Raw genomic sequence first — 19,968 nt, 5'->3', positions numbered from 1 at the left:
CAGAGCACCCTTCTGCACCCCAAACCTCTCATCCCCAGCCCCACCCCAGAGCCCACATCCCCAGCCAGAACCTGAACCTGTTCCCGCACCCCTGCCCCAGCCCTGATCCCCCTCCTGCCCTCTGAACCCCTCGGTCCCAGAACAGTATCACAATGATCTCCCTCATCAAATTGCCTCACTGTCTCACTGACTTCATGAGAATCAGCCTTTAGGATAAAGTGTAGGAAAGTTCACGTTGCAGGTCATACTCATTGCTATGTTTTAAGGCTGTGCCAGATAACTGAACACCAGAACCCTGAAAGTCAGAGAGCTGAAAACAGTTATAGTATTTGTGACGGTGCTCCCCATAAGGCTTTATGGAAATATGCTTATGAATATATATGACATAACTGGAATATGTTCTATGCTACATATACCATGTAACATATCTATGTAAAGGTTATGATCTACTGAATCTATTAATCCTATTTGTATGCATATATTATTTTTGTATTCAAAGTTATGAATATTGGCCATGTACTGGCTTGATTTCCTAATAACCTTAGTAGAGCATTTAGTCAGGTCCTGGAGAAAGGAATTCGCAAAGTTAAGTGCCCGATCAAGAAGCACTTAAGGAACAATGCATCTTGGAATGCTCCAATCCGCATAAGAAGTCTTCCTGGAGACATTCAAGATACCATGTGGCTTCTGCCTGTAAAAACGGTGAGTCATGCATGGACATGTGACTTGCCCAGGTGACTCCAGAACTCCATCTTGGAGCTGGACTTTGCATAGGAGAGAGGAGGAGGTCTCCACCCACAAGAGAAGGTCTATTTAAGCCCATGGGAGACCCCTCCATTTGGTCTTCAGCTGGCTAAAGAAAGAAACTGGAACAAAGGACAATAACTACAGGGGGTGTGAGTGATTGCTGGACCCGGACTAGAAGGAGATCAGTCTGTAAAAGGAAGCTTACTGGAACTGGTGAGGTTTTGTCTGTATTCAATTTTATTAGACATAGACTTGCGGGTTTTAGTTTATTTTGCTTGGTAATTCACTTTGTTCTGTCTGTTACTACTTGGAACCACTTAAATCCTACTTTCTGTATTTAATAAAATTACTTTTTACTTTATTAATTAAGCCAGAGTATGTATTAATACTTGGGGGGGGGGGGGGGAAGGGAACAACAGCTGTGCATATCTCTCTATCAGTGTTATAGAGGGAGAACAATTTGAGTTTACCCTGTATAAGCTTTATACAGGGTAAAGTGGATTTATTCAGGGTTTGGGCCCCATTGGGAGTTGGGCATCTGAGTGTCAAGGACAGGAACACTTCTGTAAGCTGCTTTCAGTTAAGCCTATAACTGTTAGGGGACGTGGTTCAGACCTGGGTCTGGGTTTGCAGCAGGCTAGTGGGTCTGGCTCAAACCAGTCAGGGCACTGAAGTCCTAAGCTGACAGGGCAGGAAATCAGGAGCAGAATTAGTCTTGGCACATCAGGTGGCAGCTCCCAGGGGGTTTCTGTGATCCAACCCGTCACAGTATTGATTGTGAAAGGACAACATATTTTTCTTCTAAATGGCACCACCAGAAGGAGAGCCGATGCTAAAAGACCCCCTTTTTCCATGAGCTGGTTGTAAGAACAGTCACACTCACTGTCTTTATCTAGGAGATCAGACTGAACACTGGAATCACAAAAATTAAGCCAGGAACTGTGTGTTGTGTGGATGGAAGGATGAATCAAAGCAAGGCATCTAGTGAAGAATAACAAACAACAATGAAAAGACACATTTAAATGTGTGGGGAAACTCATTTATCCTTCTAATGAGTGTGTGTGTTTGTGTGTGTGCGCTTTATACCACAGAGCTCAAAGATGGATCGGAAAGGAGACAGATGGAAATTTCAGATTGTTCTGGGCAGCAAACTTCACACCTGACTCTTGACAACTTCTCTTTGCCCTTGATCTAATGAACAGGAATGGATAGATGTGACCATCTCTTACCTGCCACAGGAAGACAAAGCAGATGATGATCCGAATGGGAGCAAGCCAGGTCCCATTAAAATATATAATGAGATCCATTAACCTCTGCACATCGACACATACCAGATTGACAATTTCTCCTACAGTTGCTGCTCTCCTTGCTGCATTTGACATGACCAAGACCTGGGGGTGGGATGGGGTGGGGACGGGAGAAGCAAGAGCCCAAACAGTCAAAATCAGCTTCTGTTCAGAAAATAAATAACCAACATTCATGCTGAGGTCAAAGGGAAGAAGGATCAGCCTCATAAAGAGGCCAAGTCCTAGTCACCGTAATATCAAGAACGAAAACATCATTCAGGATCATGTGACTTCACCCTGCAGATGAGTCTATTCACTGCCCAACAAGAAATGAAATGTCTAGCTTGCTTGGTAAAGTACAGCTTTCACCTCCTGCTCTTCAGTCCATTTTTTAGATGCAAGAGCTACTCCATGAACCTCACAATAGCAAATAGGACAATGCTTTCCCCAGATCTCATGGAGATTTATGCAGCTGCCCTTCACATGCAGTGTAACCAAGGAATTATTTGCTAAAAATAGCTCTTAACTATTATTCATATTTGGGGTAGCAGTTATTAAATACCATCTCTTATAAAAAGAAAAGGAGTACTTGTGGCACCTTAGAGACTAACCAATTTATTTGAGCATGAGCTTTCGTGAGCTACAGCTCACTTCATCGGATGCATACCGTGGAAACTGCAGCAGACTTTATATATACACAGAGAATATGAAACAATACCTCCTCCCACCCCACTGTCCTGCTGGTAATAGCTTATTACCTGCTGGTAATAGCTATTACCAGCAGGACAGTGGGGTGGGAGGAGGTATTGTTTCATATTCTCTGTGTATATATAAAGTCTGCTGCAGTTTCCACGGTATGCATCCGATGAAGTGAGCTGTAGCTCACGAAAGCTCATGCTCAAATAAATTGGTTAGTCTCTAAGGTGCCACAAGTACTCCTTTTCTTTTTGCGAATACAGACTAACACGGCTGTTACTCTGAAACCTGTCATCTCTTATAACACATTAGTGGTTGATAAGAAAATCAACTCCCAAAGGGAAAAGCTGGCTTACCTTCCTATACACTAGGCCTGTGACTGCAGTCTTCAGCCTCATTCCCAATACAAGACACATGTACATGTAACGTTGTTCAAACAGAGTCTGGAGGCAAGCTAATAGGAACAGTAACGTTGCATAGAAATAACCTTTCCAGTCTGGGGCTTCTCGGTCTGTGATGAACTCCAGGAAAAGGCTGCAAGAGAACTTTGAGCAGGTGGATGCAAACTGAGATGACAAAATACATGGCCCTTACAGCAGGCAGTATTTTTAGAAAGGCCTAAACAGTCGGGATATTTTGTCTTGTCTTTAGCAAGGCTACGGCTTTGTAATTCTCACTGGCTGATATTTGTCAGTAAATCAATAGAAGGCTGGACAAACAGCTCAGCATCCTAAGTATGTACAATGGCAGCACGCAACCTAATTTTTGTTTTATTTTACTGCAGCTCAGAACATTCAACCGCTCCTTCTCATGCTGGAGAACAGATGTCCTAGCTTAACAATCTACTACATTTAGGGCTGTTGATTAATCACAGTTAATTCACACTATTAACTCAAAAAAAGTAATTACAATTAAAATAATTAATTGCAATTAATCACAGTTTTAATCGCACTGTTAAACAACAGAATCCCAGTTGAAATGTATTAAATATTTTTGGATGTTTTTCTACATTTTCAAATATATTTACTTCAATTACAACACAGAATACAATTGTATAGTGCTCACTTTATATTATTTTTTATTACAAATATTTGCACTGTAAAAATGATAAACAAAAGAAACCGTATTTTTAATTCCCCTTATACAAGTACTGGAGTGCAATCTCTTTATCATGAAAGTGCAACTTACAAATGTAGATTTTTTTTTTTTTTACATAACTGCGCTCAAAAACAAAACAGTGTAAAACTTTAGCTCGTACAAGTCCACCCAGTCCTACTTCTTGTTCAGTCAACCACTAAAACAAACAAGTTTGTTTACATTTATGGGAGATACTGCTGCCTGCTTCTTATTTACGTCACCTGAAAGTGAGAACAGGTGTTCGCATGGCACTTTTATAGCCAGCATTGCAAGGTATTTACGTGCCAGGTTTGCTGAACATTCATATGTCCCTTCATGCTTCAGCCACCATTCTAGAGGACATGCTCCCATGCTGATGACGCTTGTTAAAAAAAAAAAAAGTGTTAGTTAAATTTGTGACTGAACTCTTTGGGGGAGAATTGTATGTCCTCTGCTCAGTTTTACTCACGTTCTACCATATACTTCATGTTATAGCAGTCTCGGATGACGACCCAGCACATGTTGTTCATTTTAAGAACACTTTCACTGCAGATTTGACAAAATACAAAGAAGGTATCAATGTGAGATTTCTAAAGATAGCTACAGCACTCAACCCAAAGTTTAAGAATCTGAAGTGCCTTCCAAAATCTGAGTGGGACGAGGTGTGAAGCATGCTTTCAGAAGCCTTAAAAGAACAACACTCCGATGCGGAAACTACAGAACCCGAACCACAAAAAAAGAAAATCAACCTTCTGCTGGTGGCATCTGACTCCGATGATGAAAATGAACATGCGTCGGCCTGCTTTGAATCGTATCGAGCAGAACCTGTCATCAGCATGGATGCAAGTGCTCTGGAATGGTGGTTGAAGCATGAAGGGACATATGAATCTTTAGCGCATCTGGCACGTAAATATCTTGCGATGCCGGCTACAATAGTGCCATGCGAACGCCTCTTTTCGCTTTCAGGTGGCATTGTAAACAAGAAGCAGATAGCATTATCTCCAGCAAATGTAAACAAACTTGTTTGTTTGAGTGATTGACTGAACAAGAAGTAGGACTGAGTGGACTTGTAGGCTCCAAAGTTTTACATTGTTTTATTTTTGAATGCAAGTTTTTTTGTACATAATTCTACATTTGTAAGTTCAACTTTCATGATAGAGATTGCACTACAGTACTTGTAATGGAAGAATTAAAAAATACAATTTCTTTTGTTTTTTACAGTGCAAATGTTCGTAGTAAGAAATACATATAAAGTGAGCACTGTACATTTTGTATTGTTGTAATTGAAATCAATATATTTGAAAATGTAGAAAACATCCAAAATATTTAAATAAATGTTGTTCTATTATTGTTTGATAGCGCAATTAATCGCGCGATTAATCGCACATTTAATCACGATAAATTTTTTTAATAGCTTGACAGCCCTAACTGCATTTCTTTTTTTGTTGCATGAGTTGATTGGAAATCACAGAGAAATCAGTGGCCAAATTCATTGCTGGTATATATAAAAGTAGTATAAATGCCACTCTACTGCAGTCAATGGTGTTTCAATCTCTTATTCCACCTGTGAACTGGGTTTGACTCATCTGAAGTGATACTATAAATGCATTTTGGTGCTGAACCAATACTGTTCATACAGCAGAAAAATACTTACCCGAAGAAGGTTTTTGGTTTTTTTTAAACAACTGTAGGGGGGCATTATTTTACTATTTATAATTTATCGTCTGATACAGAGCACAGAGTCATTCAGTTCTACAGTTACAAGTGTGTTGTCTGCTCCCACAGTTTCATATGGAGTTTCGTGATATCTGATGTGTTCCTTAAAGCCCCAGCTCCTGGAGTCATACAATTAAGAGCCTCGGCTTTCATTTTAAAAATAAGGAGTAAGTTTCTAGTCCTCTGGTCACAGAGGGAAGCTTGAAAACATGACCTGAGTGCACTGCACCCTAAAAGCTCAAATCCCACAAGCCAAATAAAAAGAAACCTAAAGATATTAGACATGATTTTTACAACAATTTCCTTAAATTTAGGAGCCTGACTCATGATTTTTAAAGACTTGGATTTGGCAATGCTGCAACAGTTTGAATCTTGTTCCTATCAGTGTTGACTAAAAGTCACTGCCATCTGATGGCTGTTTGGCAGCCTGTTTAAAATCACTTTTGTGATGTGCATGTACTACACTGAGACCATTCTACTGGCTCTAACTGCCACCTTAACAAAGAGGCCAACCATTTTCAGGACTTAGAGGTTTAAGTCTCTCTCTATGTGACAGAGATTGGAGTACCCTGGCAGAAAAGTGCAAGGAACCTTGTGTTATGTGGCCAATACCATATTTGCTTAGCAAATAAACAGAGGATTTAATGATCCAAGGATGCCATATCTGACCCCTTTCATCAGCACAAAAAATTAACGTAAGGAAAAAGTAGCCAATCTATGGGTATGAACATTTGGGGGTGGGGGAAGGATAGCTCAGTGGTTTGAGCATTGGCCTGCTAAAACCCAGGGTTGTGAGTTCAATCCTTGACGGGGCCATTTAGGGATCTGGGGCAAAAATTGGGGATTGGTCCTGCTTTGAGCAGGGGGTTGGACTAGATTATAGAATATCAGGGTTGGAAGGGACCTCAGGATGACCTCCTGAGGTCCCTTCCAACCCTGATATTCTATGATCTAATGTACAGCATTTCCTTCTAGACAGTCATTCCTGAATGTGCATGTACCTCAGTATCTTTGGGACAGAAAACAGGAAGACGTCACAGATGACTAAGCTGAGGGTACCAAGAAGGAAATAGGTTCCAAACATGTTCCAAAATGCTTTCAACAGTGGCTCACTCTGGCTCTGTTCTGGCTGCACTAGAACCTGGGTCTCTTCTGTCTCAACCAAACCAGCTCCACTTTGTTGATCCTTCTTGTATTTGATGGATTCTGTGTTTCTAAAGAAACAAACACAAAGAAAAATTGGCTGCAATCCAGAGAAGGCCTGAAGTGTTTGACTTGGGCTGTCAACAGCACTTTAAATACCCCACACTTGGAATCAGGGCTTCCAAAGTGGCCTGAATAGTGAATTACTTATTTATATTGTGGCAGCACTTAACAGCTCCAGTCATGGAACAGGACTCCTTTAAAAATTCAGAACAAAAAGACGGTCCCTGCCCCAAAGCAGTTCTGGTCTGGATATCTGGACATTAAAGGATGTCCCCCAATAGATTTCAACATAGTTAAGGTCAGATTTAGGATATAAATGATAAACAGCCAAAAGATCACCGGGCAGTGGAACGAGCCCAAGGGAAGGGAAACTCCACAGAGTTCTCCTTGCCGAGTGTTCCGTCCACAGGGGCTGCCTTCCCCCTTCCACTAGTTGAATGAGTTGAGAATTCAATGGCAGTGACTCCATTGGCCATTCTCTTGTGCAAATAGGGAGCACAATGGCCCTGGGGCTCCTTCATCTCTGAAGCTATAGAAACAGCAGCAGTGCAGCTTCCTTGGCACCCTACCGCACTCAGTCCCCCCCTCCCGGTGATCTCCAGCACACAAGCCTTCACATGGGCTGATTCCTGACATCCAGGATTTGGCCCTATCCGCATAAACCCCACGATCTAGTCTTTAATGAGAACAAGATGGTGTCAAATGGGGCTCTGATGTGGTGTGTTAGCACCTGGGATGTTGAACACGCTAGCTCTGGACTAGCTAGAGGAGAAGCTCCCACCCTCTAGAACAGGTACTTACTGCTTGGCTCTGTTACAGTACTTTTTCCATTCTCTTTCAAGCTGGGAAACAATTTCCTCAGAGGAGTTTTCTTTCATCAGTGACCATAAGTCGTCTGCTTGTAATGGCTGCTGATAGCCTTTCCAGACTAACCTGTAAAATAAACGGTTAACACACAAGCACAGAGCGATGTGTGTCCTAGAAAAATGTTCAGTTGATTGGCCTTAAATTAGTCCTACATATTGAGCCTAATTCTCAGTTACTCCGTTCTTGAGCTTGGGGCAGGGACAGAAAGGTGGGGACAAAGGTGTCTTTAAGCCTACTGTGCAACTTCCATATTCTTGGGGCCATTCAGGGGCCTTGTCTCCCCTCCAGCATAAATTAGATCAGCCCTGAGGTTGTTCAAACTTGCATTCTGCTTCCCATGACTCCTGTGAAACAGAGACAGGGCCTTGGCATAACAGAGTGGGCCCATTGTATGCGTGTACCTGGCAGTGTCCTTCCATTCTGCATGGTTGCTGGCTGCCTCACCCCCTAAACAGGCCAAGTGTTAACATACAAGGATATTTGAAGTATTCTCAAAAATTTCAGGAACCACTCTGCTCATGAAAACTAAGCAGCAGGATGGTGCAACTTCATGATCTCTAGCCACCCTGGTGCCCCGTAGAGATTGGAAGAGGCTCTCCTGGCAGAAAGCTGGGATGTTAGCAGGATTGTAGTGATCATTTTGAAGAATGGCTGGATTTTAACACGTCACAAAGGACATTTTAAAAAAAAAACAGTTACCTGGGGAAATTCTACACTCAAGTCCCCTTCAAATCCAGGTATGAAACAGGCTTCTACTGCGCTAGCGTAACTCAGAGCACAGTTTGAGCCACGGGGAGTAGAATATAGGTGTCTGAGGAAAGAATTACACTTGTTGCAAGGAGCTTTGAGCTTGTCAGCTTTGCCACTATCCCTTACACTTCAGCCCAGACCCTAAAAAGTATAGAGGTGACTGTTTCCCATTTAATTGGAAAGGAGCTAGGTGCCTAAATACCAGCAAAGATCTAGACCCTTCTGCCTTAGGCTGATGGAGCTTATCTGATAGTTTAGAGTAAACATCGCTTGCTTCTTGTTTTCTTACCCAGAGAACCACCAGAAAGTGATTTTGGAAACAAAAGAGGCACCAAGTTCTGGACATGGATTCTGTGAGAGGAAAAACAGACAAGTTTCAAATGTAGAAATAGCCATATACTGCATAAACAAAATACAGTACCCTGCTTTTGCCCCACCAAGAAATGATGTGCAACTTGCTTGTGTTAAGGTATTAAGACCAGGACTGCTGTAAGCAGCAGATCTTTACTAATTCAAATCTGAATAAGGCCTGAGCTGGGAGCAAGCAGTACTCTTTTCTTCATACTATGACCCACAAACACTAATTTCATGCATGAGTTGGGCTCTGACTTGTTTACAAAAGATCAAGTATATCTGCCATGATTGTAGTGAAGGGAGATGCAATGCTGGCTGCACTGGGAAGGCATGTAGCAAATGTCAGCACGGTATGGTAACAGCACTGAAAATGGAGGTGTGTGGATAGGGATAGGTCACTAGTTTTTCAGAAGGTACATATGAAGCATCAGTATGCCAGGTTCAGTCCAGGCAGAGACATGGTCCTGTGGCACTGGTTTTATATTCTGTCTGGTCATTTGCACTGTAAACACTTTTCTCCAATTTGTCCTGTGCAGGGCAAAGTGGAAGCATGTTAAAAAAAAAATACACTTGATTCTGAAAAAGAAAAGGAGTACTTGTGAGCTGCTCACGAAAGCTTATGCTCAAATAAATTGGTTAGTCTCTAAGGTGCCACAAGTATTCCTTTTCTTTTTGTGGATACAGACTAAGACAGCTGCTACTCTGAAACTTGATTCTCAGGATCAATTATTTCAGGGAGTGACTTTCCGTACTCTCCCTGTGGAGAGATCCACTTACATCTCCCCCTGTCATCTCAGATCTTCCTGAGCAAGGCAGTGAAAATAACTTGGAATGCGCCTCAATTTGCCATCAAGATCTAATTTTGCACTTTTAGTGAGAGCTGTTGTTTCTAGATAATTGCCTCTATTCCGCTACATTAATCTCATATGTGGGACTATATATAGAATTGGTTAAAGCCACTTTGTTTTGGCTGTCAGACACAAAATGGAATCCTTCATCATTCTCTGTGTGTACAGTACAGAACATATGATGCTAGTAGGAATAACACTTGAGGCCCATTTCTACTAATGCAGGCTGACATGCAACCTTCTTATATCAGATAATTTGTTTTAAATTGCCTCACTAGCCAGTTCTGTTGTTTGTAATATTTTATTACAGAACTACTGAGGAATTTCATGCAAGTATCAGGGCCCAGATATAGGGAAGAAGTATAAAACCACAATCCTCACCCCAATGAGTTCACAATGTGAATGCAATAGGGTGCGAAAAACAGACAAAAGAAGGGTTGATGAATCAATAAGAGCGTTTAGCAAAAATTTTAGATGTATGTTTTCAACCATGTCACCTGCCTTAGACTGCCTCTGTTTTTCGGTACCAAACTGAGATAGCTCGGGACTGCATCTTAGAGCTGCAGAGCACTTGGAATTCCAGTTGAAGTCAATGGGAACTAGAGGTGCTCAGTAAGCTCCAAGGGCTGCAAGTTCAAGCTGGACAAATTTATACTAGATATAAGGTGCAATTTTGTAACGGAGAGGTTAATTAACCAGTGCGACAAATTACCAAGGGTGGTGGTGGATGCTCCATCACTGGAAATTTTAAAATGAAGGTGGGATGTTTTTCTAAAAGACGCGTTCTTGTTCAAACAGGCATTAATTCAGGGAGGTCCTATGCTCAGTGCAATGCAGGAGGGTAGACTAGATGATCATAGGTCCCTTCTGGCCTTCTAATCTATGAAACCTCTGAAAACCAAGCTGGGGATCCAGAAATCCTGGCATGCCAAATTACTAGTTAAAAACTAGTCTGTATGTAAGCTGCCACATTTTCATCTCAGACATTCATCTGAACTGCCCATTTCCAGTGGGTTTTAGACAAGGGACTGATGAGCTTTTAAGAAGTCAAATATACTTACAGAGTCATTGACAGCTTTTGAAAAGAAGGGAGGCCAATCAGTAAAGAAGAACAGTATGACCTCTACTAGCAGCAGGATAAAATAGATGTAAGAGGTGACATGACGGAAGGGGTCCTCTGGGAAGCCCTACAAAAAAGAGAATTGCTGAGGTTGAGGTAAAATACTTCATGTGAAATCACTAAAGAAAGGTGGATTCACACACTGTATAAGCCGTAAGCTCTGAGTGTTGCTGTGGATGTGTGCCATGTGTATCTCTTGCACCAGTTTCTTAGAGTGTACTATATTAGAGTTAAATTACTGCTATTGATACAGAAAACTCACGCAATTGCAAAATCACAACACATGTACTAATAAACCACTGAGGGGAACTGGAGTGTAACTGTAGTTTAGACTAGAGGAAAGATTTCAGCTTGAGGTTTTCCAAGGAGCCTAAAAGAGCTAGATGCTGGAATCCCATTGTAATTCAGGGGGATTTGGGTGCTGAACTCCCTTAGCCCACTTTGAAAATGGCAGTGTAAGGTTTTGACCTGGCAGATTCCAGTAAATGTTTATGGCTGCTTAATTAAACTAAGGCAAGGGGTTGAGTCCTGTGAGGATATAAATTCCCCATTCACCTAAAGCTTTGGGTAGACTTCAAAATGGGAAAAGGCTATTTCTTAGTTTTATTCTAAATAGTGTGTTCTGGAGCTGGTTGGGGAATCTCCCCTTGGGCCTCACAGTCAGTTCAGTGGGGAAGAATGACATGAGTGGGAAATTATATCATGGCAATAAAAAGAAGATGGGAGGTCAAATGCCTAGAGTGTGGGACTAATTAACATTAATTAATTCAATCACTTAATTCAATACAGGAGTGAGTTCCCACCATCTTCGTCTCATGGGAGTGTATCATTCTTCTCTCTGTCAATGAAATATAGGTGCTGATTTGAACCTCTGATCATTCCCTGTTGTTACAGAAAGATTCACCTGCTGGGTTTATCACGTAGGAGAATGACCAGTACTGATAAGTATCAGATCCATAAATCTACCCCAGTGAATTTTAACATATAAATGCTCATCCTAATGAAACCAAAACAGCTGGTATAAAAGATCTACAGCAGAAGTGGCTCTCTGAAATCAAGTTGATCTGCCTTGTCTACACACACACACGTTATACCTCCTTACTGATAGCAGTATAGTAAATACAAAAAGAAAAGGAGTACTTGTGGCACCTTAGAGACTAACCAATTTATTTGAGCATAAGCTTTCGTGAGCTACAGCTCACTTCATCGGATTGCATCACTGTAGCTGTTATAAATATAAAGGGAAGGGTAAGCCCCTTTAAAATCCCTCCTGGCCAGAGGAAAAATCCTCTCACCTGTAAAGGGTTAAGAAGCTAAAGGTAACCTCGCTGGCACCTGACCAAAATGACCAATGAGGAGACAAGATACTTTCAAAAGCTGGGAGGAGGGAGAGAAACAAAGGGTCCGTGTCTGTCTGTGTGCTGCTTTTGCTGGGGATAGACCAGGAATGGAGTCTTAGAACTTTAGTAAGTAATCTAGCTAGGTATCAGAGTAACAGCCGTGTTAGTCTGTATTCGCAAAAAGAAAAGGAGTACTTGTAGCACCTTAGAGACTAACCAATTTATTTGAGCATGAGCTTTCGTGAGCAGGAGAGTGAATTTGTGTGGGGGGGTGGAGGGTGAGAAAACCTGGATTTGTGCTGGAAATGGCCCACCTGATGATCACTTTAGATAAGCTATTACCAGCAGGACAGTGGGGTGGGAGGAGGTATTGTTTCATGATCTCTGTGTGTATATAAAGTCTGCTGCAGTTTCCACGGTATACATCTGATGAAGTGAGCTGTAGCTCACGAAAGCTCATGCTCAAATAAATTGGTTAGTCTCTAAGGTGCTACAAGTACTCCTTTTCTTCTAGCTAGGTATGTGTTAGATTATGATTTCTTTAAATGGCTGAGAAAAGAACTGTGCTGAATAGAATGACTATTTCTGTCTGTGTGTCTTTTTTGTAACTTAAGGTTTTGCCTAGAGGGATTCTCTGTGTTTTGAATCTAATTAGCCTGTAAGGTATCTATCATCCTGATTTTACAGAGGGGATTTCTTTAATTCTATTAAAAGTCTTCTTGTAAGAAAACTGAATGCTTTTTCATTGTTCTCAGATCCAAGGGTTTGGGTCTGTGGTCACCTATGCAAACTGGTGAAGATTTTTACCAAACCTTCCCCAGGAAGTGGGGTGCAAGGGTTGGGAGGATTTTGGGGGGGAAAGACATGTCCAAACTACGTTTCCCAGTAAACCCAGTTAGTTTGGTGGTGGCAGTGGAGATCCAGGGACAAGGGATAAAATTAATTTGTACCTTGGTGAAGTTTTAACCTAACCTGCTGAAGGTAAGCTTAGGAGGTTTTCATGCAGGTCCCCACATCTGTACCCTAGAGCTCAAAGTGGGGGAGGAACCTTGACAGTAGCTCAGGAAAGCTTTTGCTCAAATAAATTGGTTAGTCTCTAAGGTGCCACAAGTACTCCTTTTCTTTTTGTGAATACAGACTAACACAGCTGTTACTCTGAAACCTATAGTTAATACAGTCTCTCTAGTATGGACACAGTCATACTGGTATAAATGTGTTTATACAGGTATAGCTATTCCCAAATGGGAAAGGGAATAAGCTTTAACAGTATAAGGCGCTGTGGGGCCTGGAGATTAAATTGCTCTTTTCACCCATAGAACAGATGAAGCCTGGGTAGTGGCAGTGCTTGCTTCTTTCAAATTGCCTGGCCAATGCTTCTGAACTCTAATTCAGTGTGGCTCCTTGGAGAGAGCAATTCAGTCTACTGCCCTCTTTCAGTCTTGGCCTCATGGCCAAGACTGCAAACAAGAGGGCCAAATGGAGCCATGCTGTTGTTAAGGCTATAGCTACACTGCGCTTTTGTTGGTAAAACTTTTGTCAGTCAAACTTTTGTCGGTCAGGGGTGTTAAAAAAACATACACCCTGACCAACAAAAGTTTTACCAATGAAAAGTGCAGGTGTGGACGGTGCTTTGTCGGTGGGAGATGTTCTCCTGCCCACAAAGTTACCACCTCTCACTGGGGATGGTTTTATTTTGCTGGCAGGAGACCTCTCGTCTGCCGGCAAAGAGTGGCGACACGGGAGACCTTACCAGAGGCACATGCTAAAACTAGAAAGTTCTGCTTACCCCTTCCAGGACCTGTTGAATTTTAGAACTAACAGTCACAGTAGCAGCCAGGAATGACAGCAGCCAAAAAATCAACAAGATGCCTGAAGACTGAACACCTTTCAGCCTCTCAAACTGGGTGAGAAACACTGCAGGGATCTGGGAAGAAGAAAGAAACAATGAACAGTTTCAAGTTAATGGTCAATAGAGTTTATTGTCCGCTGGTGTCAGATCAGTTTAATGTTAATGGGCTGAGCTATTGTTCCCATAATGGTGACATTTAATTCTACCACATGTAGGCTGTGGGAAATGGAATCCTCTCTCCTGTTTGCATGGGGCCACTCTGCCTCAGGGGATGCCGTAGCCTCTGCTGCATCAGCTCCCACGTGGTGTTTTGGGTCAGTGGAGCCATACAGGTGTGGACTAAGTGACCACACCACTATGCCAACCCGGGCCTGCCACCACTTCATGCAGCACCATAGGGGAAGCCTCATAGAGTACAGCTCCACAGTGCACAAGGTTTTGCAGACAACCCCAGCTCGCCTATAGAACCCCATCAGTCCTGCTGTCTGTTGGGTCTTCTGCACCCACCGATGGTGAGGGGGAAGAGAGCCAAGACCAACTTTGCCGCATAATAGTTAAATTGAAACTTATGTTTAAAAAAAAAAAAAAAGAATTACCATTGTAATCCCCAGAACTGCTGGGCTAATGAAGAACACTGGAGCTCGCAGGGTTCCTTGATTTGTTTCCCAAAGGGTGTAGAATAGGTTCGAAAAACACAGTAATATCAATATGAATCCAAGTACCTTGGACAAGGGAACAAACATGCCAGAATGGACTGTAAAGGGACAAGTATGATAACAGTAGTCTGTGTACTGTAAGGTATCTGAGTGATTAAAAGGAGTACTTGTGGCACCTTAGAGACTAACCAATTTATTTGAGCATGAGCAAGTGAGCTGTAGCTCACGAAAGCTCATGCTCAAATAAACTGGTTAGTCTCTAAGGTGCCACAAGTACTCCTTTTCTTTTTGCGAATACAGACTAACACGGCTGTTACTCTGAAACCTGAGTGATTAAAGGGGCGTTTGGGACACACTGTGATTGGAAGCAGTTTGGGAAGTAGAGGCAGGCTAAGATGGAGAGTGCTACAAGGATTGTTATTCCATTTTAGGCCAGATCCTGAAATCCTTACTCACTCACTCCTTGGCTCAGTGATCTTACCTGATTAAGGAGTAAAAACTAGGTAAGGCTCTCCGGTTCTGGCACTTATATGGGAGAACCACAATCAGACGAAAGCAATGTAACCTACGCAGTCATACTAGCCACCAAGCAGGAGAAGGACTGGGGGATTCAAAGGATATTATCAAGACAGTTTTAATCATTCAGAAAAATAAAATTCTTCATACCAGTCACAGTAAACTTAGCATCAAAAACTCAGCCTCTAATACTAGACAGTGTGACCCTAGTGGAACAAGCACCAGACTGGGGCTCAGGAGATCTGACTCTGCACTGGCCTACTTAGAGACCTGGGTCAAATCCCTTTACCTCTCTGTGCCTCCGTTTCCCCATCTGTAAAATGGGAATAATGATATTGACCTCCTTTGCAAAGTGTTTTGAGATCTACAGATGAAAAGTGCTATATTGCATAGCTAGGTATTATTTTTATGATCATTACCATTTTAGTTTTGAAGAGGTGTGACATTCTGATATATCCTCTGCTGTTGTGCTCAAGAAACAGGTAATAGAATGGAAAACAGATCCAAAGATAGGCACAGGGAATCCAAGCAATGACTGTATTCTGAAAGCACTGGGTAAAGCTTGGGTTACCTGTATACCACGTCTGATTCCAGTCCTGCAACAACACGCACAAAGAAATGGTTTAGCACAGCCATAGCCTGCTATCAACCATACCCCTATCTTGAACGGTAAGGAAAGACAGAGAGAAGGGAGCAGATCCTCAGCTGGAGTAAATCACTGTAGCTTGGTTGAGGACTACACTGATTTACACCAGCTGAGGAGCTGTTTTTAAACATTTACAATTTAAAAGGAGTTTGAACAACAAAGATTCAAGGGGGCTGGGGGAATGACATGGTTAAAGAGATGGGAGAGAGAGGTGGATTTAGCATTAGCATTTTAGATAAACTGGAGGTGGGAGAGGAGGGAAGGCTAAAAAGGAGAGATTGGTAAAACTGGGACTTTTCAGCTTGGAAAAGAGACCACTAAGGGGGGAGATAATAGAGGTCTATAAAATCATGACTGGTGTGGAGAAAGTAAAGAAGGAAGTACTATTAACTTCTTCTCATAACATGAGAACTAGGGGTCACTAAAAGAAATATATAGGCAGCGGGTTTAAAACAAATAAAAGGAAGTATTTTCTTCACACAACGCACAGTTAACCTGTGGAACTATTTGCCAGGGGATGTTGTGAAGGCCAAAACTATAATAGAGTTCAAAAAAGAACTAGATAAGTTCATGGAGGATGGCCATTAGCCAGGATGGACAGGGACGGTGTCCTTAGCCTCTGTTTGCCAGAAGCTGGGAATGGATGATGGGATGGACCACTTGATGATTACCTGTTCTGTTCATTCCCTCTAGGGTACCTGGCATTGGCCACTGTCGGAAGACAGGATACTGGGCTAGATGGACCTTTGCTCTGACCCAATATGGCCGTTCTTATGTTTTTGAGAAAGCTCCAGAAAGCAGAGTAAGAAATAAGCAGGGAATGGCCAGGAATTTTAGCAGTTGAGATAATAAAGGACAGACTGTGGCAAAACTAGAGAGGATTAAGGACAAAACTGGATGTGGAGGAGAAAGAGAGGTTAGACTCAAAGATTACTCCAAGGTTGTGAACCAGGGAGACAGGAAGGTCTTGTGGAGAGTTGTTAGTTAAGGAGAGGGATTAAGAGGAAAGATAAAGTCTGTTAAATTCAGTCTATAAACTGCATTCTGTTACTTCCTTTCCCCCCACCCCCTGAAATCTTAAATGTATAATCTCCTGGAATGTATTTTTAAAATGCCATGATCAGATAGTTAGATGTAGGGTGTTAGCGTAATGAAATTGAAAGAAGAATGATTTTTTTTTATATTTGAAAAATTTTAAGTATGTGGATTACAAAAATTGCACAATAACAGCAAAGGTTCCTTCCCACAGGGATCTACAGGGAGAAATAACTGCCAGGCACACTGGGGACAAGTCTGAGCATGTGGTATCTGAAAGGGGTATTCAGCAGGTAACTGCTGTGCTAGTCAGATGCTTACACTGGATAATGCTTTGCTTTCATGGGCCCTGGTGTTTGTACAGAAATTGGGCCTGAAGGTGGGAGGAAAACTTTACATAGAGAAATAAAACCAAAACTTTTAAATCTCAGCGACTGAACAGAGGCTCCCAAATCTGTATTTAGGCACCTGGATAAAAGTGGCCTGATTTTCAAAATGCTGAACATCTGCAGTTCAGGGTTGCTAATTTTGGTTGGATATAGATTCATAGATACTAAGGTCAGAAGGGACCACTATGATCATCTAGTCTGACCTCCTGCACAATGCAGGCCACAGAATCTCACCCACCCACTCCTGAAAAAAACCTCTCACCTATGTCTGAGCTATTGAAGTCCTCAAATCATGGTTTAAAGACTTCAAGGAGCAGAGAATCCTGCAGCAAGTGTCCTGTGCCCCATGCTACAGAGGAAGTGAAAAACCTCCAGGGCCTCTTCCAATCTGCCCTGGAGGAAAATTCCTTCCTGACCCCAAATATGGCGATCAGCTAAACCCTGAGAATATGGGCAAGATTCACCATCCAGATACCCAGGAAAAAATTTTCTGTAGTAACTCAGATCCCACCCCATCTAATATCCCTTCACAGGCCATTAGGCCTATTTACCATGAATATTTAAAGATCAATTAATTGCCAAAATCATGTTATCCCATCATATCATCTCCTCCATAAACTTATCGAGTCTAATCTTAAAGCCAGATAGATCTTTAGCTTCCCTTGGAAGGCTATTCCAAAACTTCAGTCCTCTGATGGTTAGAAACCTTTGTCTCATTTCAAGTCTAAACTTCCCGATGACCAGTTTATATCCATTTGTTCTTGTGTCCACATTGGTACTGAGCTTAAATAATTCCTCTCCCTCTCCGGTATTTATCCCTCTGATAAAGAGAGCAATCATATCTCCCCTCAAACTTCTTTTAGTTAGGCTAAACAAGCCAAGCTCCTGGAGTCTCCTTTCATAAGACAGGTTTTCCATTCCTCGGATCATCCTAGTAGCCCTTCTCTGTACCTGTTCCAGTTTGAATTCATCCTTCTTAAACATGGGAAACCAGAACTGCATACAGTATTCCAGGTGAGCTCTCATCAGTGCCTTGTATAACGGTACTAAAACCTCCTGATCTCTACTGAAAATACCTCTCCTCATGCATCCCAAGACCGCATTTGCTTTTTTCACGGCCACATCACATTGGCAGCTCATAGTCATCCTATGATCAACCAATACTCCAAGTTCCTCCTCCTCCTCCTCCTGTATTCCTGGAGGTTTCATCATATGACATAATATTTAATTAAAGATTAATTTTTAATTCCTGGAGATTCCAGGACAATCCTGGAGGCCTGGCAATCCTACTGCAGCTCTCATTGATATCTGAGAGATTTGTGGGTGTTCAGCACCTCTGAGAATTGGGCCCCTTTTATTAAGATATCTAAAGATGCATTTAGAAGCCTAATTTTAGACAGCCATGTTTGAAAATTTTGGCCTACATTGCTTGAAGCCTTCCTGTTCTACCTTCTTCCAGGGTAGAACAGATAGGACTGGGTGGATATTTTTGGTTCTCCTAGAGCTTTTAGGGGGTAATGAATAGGAGGAGAGAGAGTTATGGCAGATTCCAGGCTGGTGCTCAAGTGACTGAAGGATTTAATGTTGAAGCTTTTGCTGCTAGATATGTCTCTGGGATTGACAATCCAGCAGTCGCCTGCATTGCTCATATTCAGTGGATTTGTTTCAGGTTGCTGCGTCTATGATTCCCTAAGCCCCTGAATGGTCTTGGGTCTTGATCCTGCGTTGTGATGTGCCCAGCTGGATGGCCATGCCCGTGCAGAGCCCCACTGACTTGACTGGGATTCCATGTGAACCCATCAACTTGTTCATGTAGGTCACACTACAGTGCACAATTGGGGCATTAACTATTAAGAACAGCCACCTGCACTAGTTGGACCTGTGCTTGGGCTGATTTCAAAAGACCTGTGCTAAGATCATTTTCACAGGATTAGAGAGACAGGTGTGGATATAGATGGGAAATCACATACATTTGTTTTAGCTCCATGCAAGTGAAGTCTGTTATCTTGCCTTTAGCAGCTTGTTAGGGTGGTATCAGTGCTTTCATCAGTTAGGGGGCTACTGACACCTGATGTGGACCTTCCTATTCAGTATGCTGATAGAAGGCAAGGCTGAGAAGAAAGCAATCACTTGATGAGGAGAGAAAGTGGATGATGGTTTGCTAATTACTATGAGGCTTTATCAGTTTTGAGCAAGGAGACTGTAAAGTGTGTCCCTTTAGGTTTCTATTCCCCATAGCCCTTTTAAAATATTTCTCTTATGAATAAATAACATTACAGGTATATACTGAAGTAAAGTTAATATAAGGAGGGCTAAAGACATTTTAATATCCTTCTGTCATAAATATAAAGGGAAGGGTAAACACCTTTAAATCCCTCCTGGCCAGAGGAAAAACCTTTCACCTGTAAAGGGTTAAGAAGCTAAGATAACCTTGCTGGCACCTGACCAAAATGACCAACGAGGAGACAAGATACTTTCAAAGCTGGAGTGGGGGGAAACAAAGGGTTCTCTGTGTGTGAGATGCTTTTGCCGGGACCAGAGCAGGAATGCAGGTCAGAACTCCTGTAAAGAGTTAGTAAGCAATCTAGTTAGATATGCGTTAGATTCTATTTTGTTTAAATAACTGATAAAATAAGTTGTGCTGAAGGGAATGTATATTCCTCTTTTTGTAACTTAAGGTTTTGTCTAGAGAGATTCTCTGTGTTTTTTTTAATCTGATTACCCTGTAAGGTATTCACCATCCTGATTTTACAGAGGTGATTCTTTTACTTTTACTTTAATTAAAATTCCCTTTTAAGAACCTGAGTGCTTTTTTATTGTTCTTAAGATTC

General features: G+C 41.9%; 1 protein-coding gene across 2 annotated transcripts in view; it reads right to left on the bottom strand.

The window, feature by feature from the left end:
- ABCC6 (ATP binding cassette subfamily C member 6) overlaps positions 1–19,968 on the bottom strand; it is a 47,864-nt gene that overhangs the window by 25,504 nt on the left and 2,392 nt on the right. Inside the window, exons 2-10 of one of the 2 annotated variants that reach the window (XM_048865659.2) lie at positions 15,487–15,663; positions 14,492–14,617; positions 13,833–13,970; positions 10,648–10,773; positions 8,674–8,735; positions 7,569–7,700; positions 6,563–6,775; positions 3,086–3,263; positions 1,977–2,138 (exon numbers count right to left, since the gene is read on the bottom strand). In XM_048865659.2, the coding sequence (XP_048721616.2) occupies positions 1,977–2,138; positions 3,086–3,263; positions 6,563–6,775; positions 7,569–7,700; positions 8,674–8,735; positions 10,648–10,773; positions 13,833–13,970; positions 14,492–14,617; positions 15,487–15,663 (1,314 nt within the window). The remainder of the gene's footprint in view (positions 1–1,976; positions 2,139–3,085; positions 3,264–6,562; positions 6,776–7,568; positions 7,701–8,673; positions 8,736–10,647; positions 10,774–13,832; positions 13,971–14,491; positions 14,618–15,486; positions 15,664–19,968) is intronic. The other variant, XM_048865660.2, reaches the window with a different exon arrangement.

The sequence above is a fragment of the Caretta caretta genome, chromosome 10, assembly GCF_965140235.1.
Source record: "Caretta caretta isolate rCarCar2 chromosome 10, rCarCar1.hap1, whole genome shotgun sequence".
In the NCBI taxonomy this organism is placed as follows: Eukaryota; Metazoa; Chordata; order Testudines; family Cheloniidae; genus Caretta; species Caretta caretta.
The sequence above is the reverse complement of the archived record's forward strand: the minus strand, read 5'-3'. Positions and strand labels throughout refer to the sequence as shown.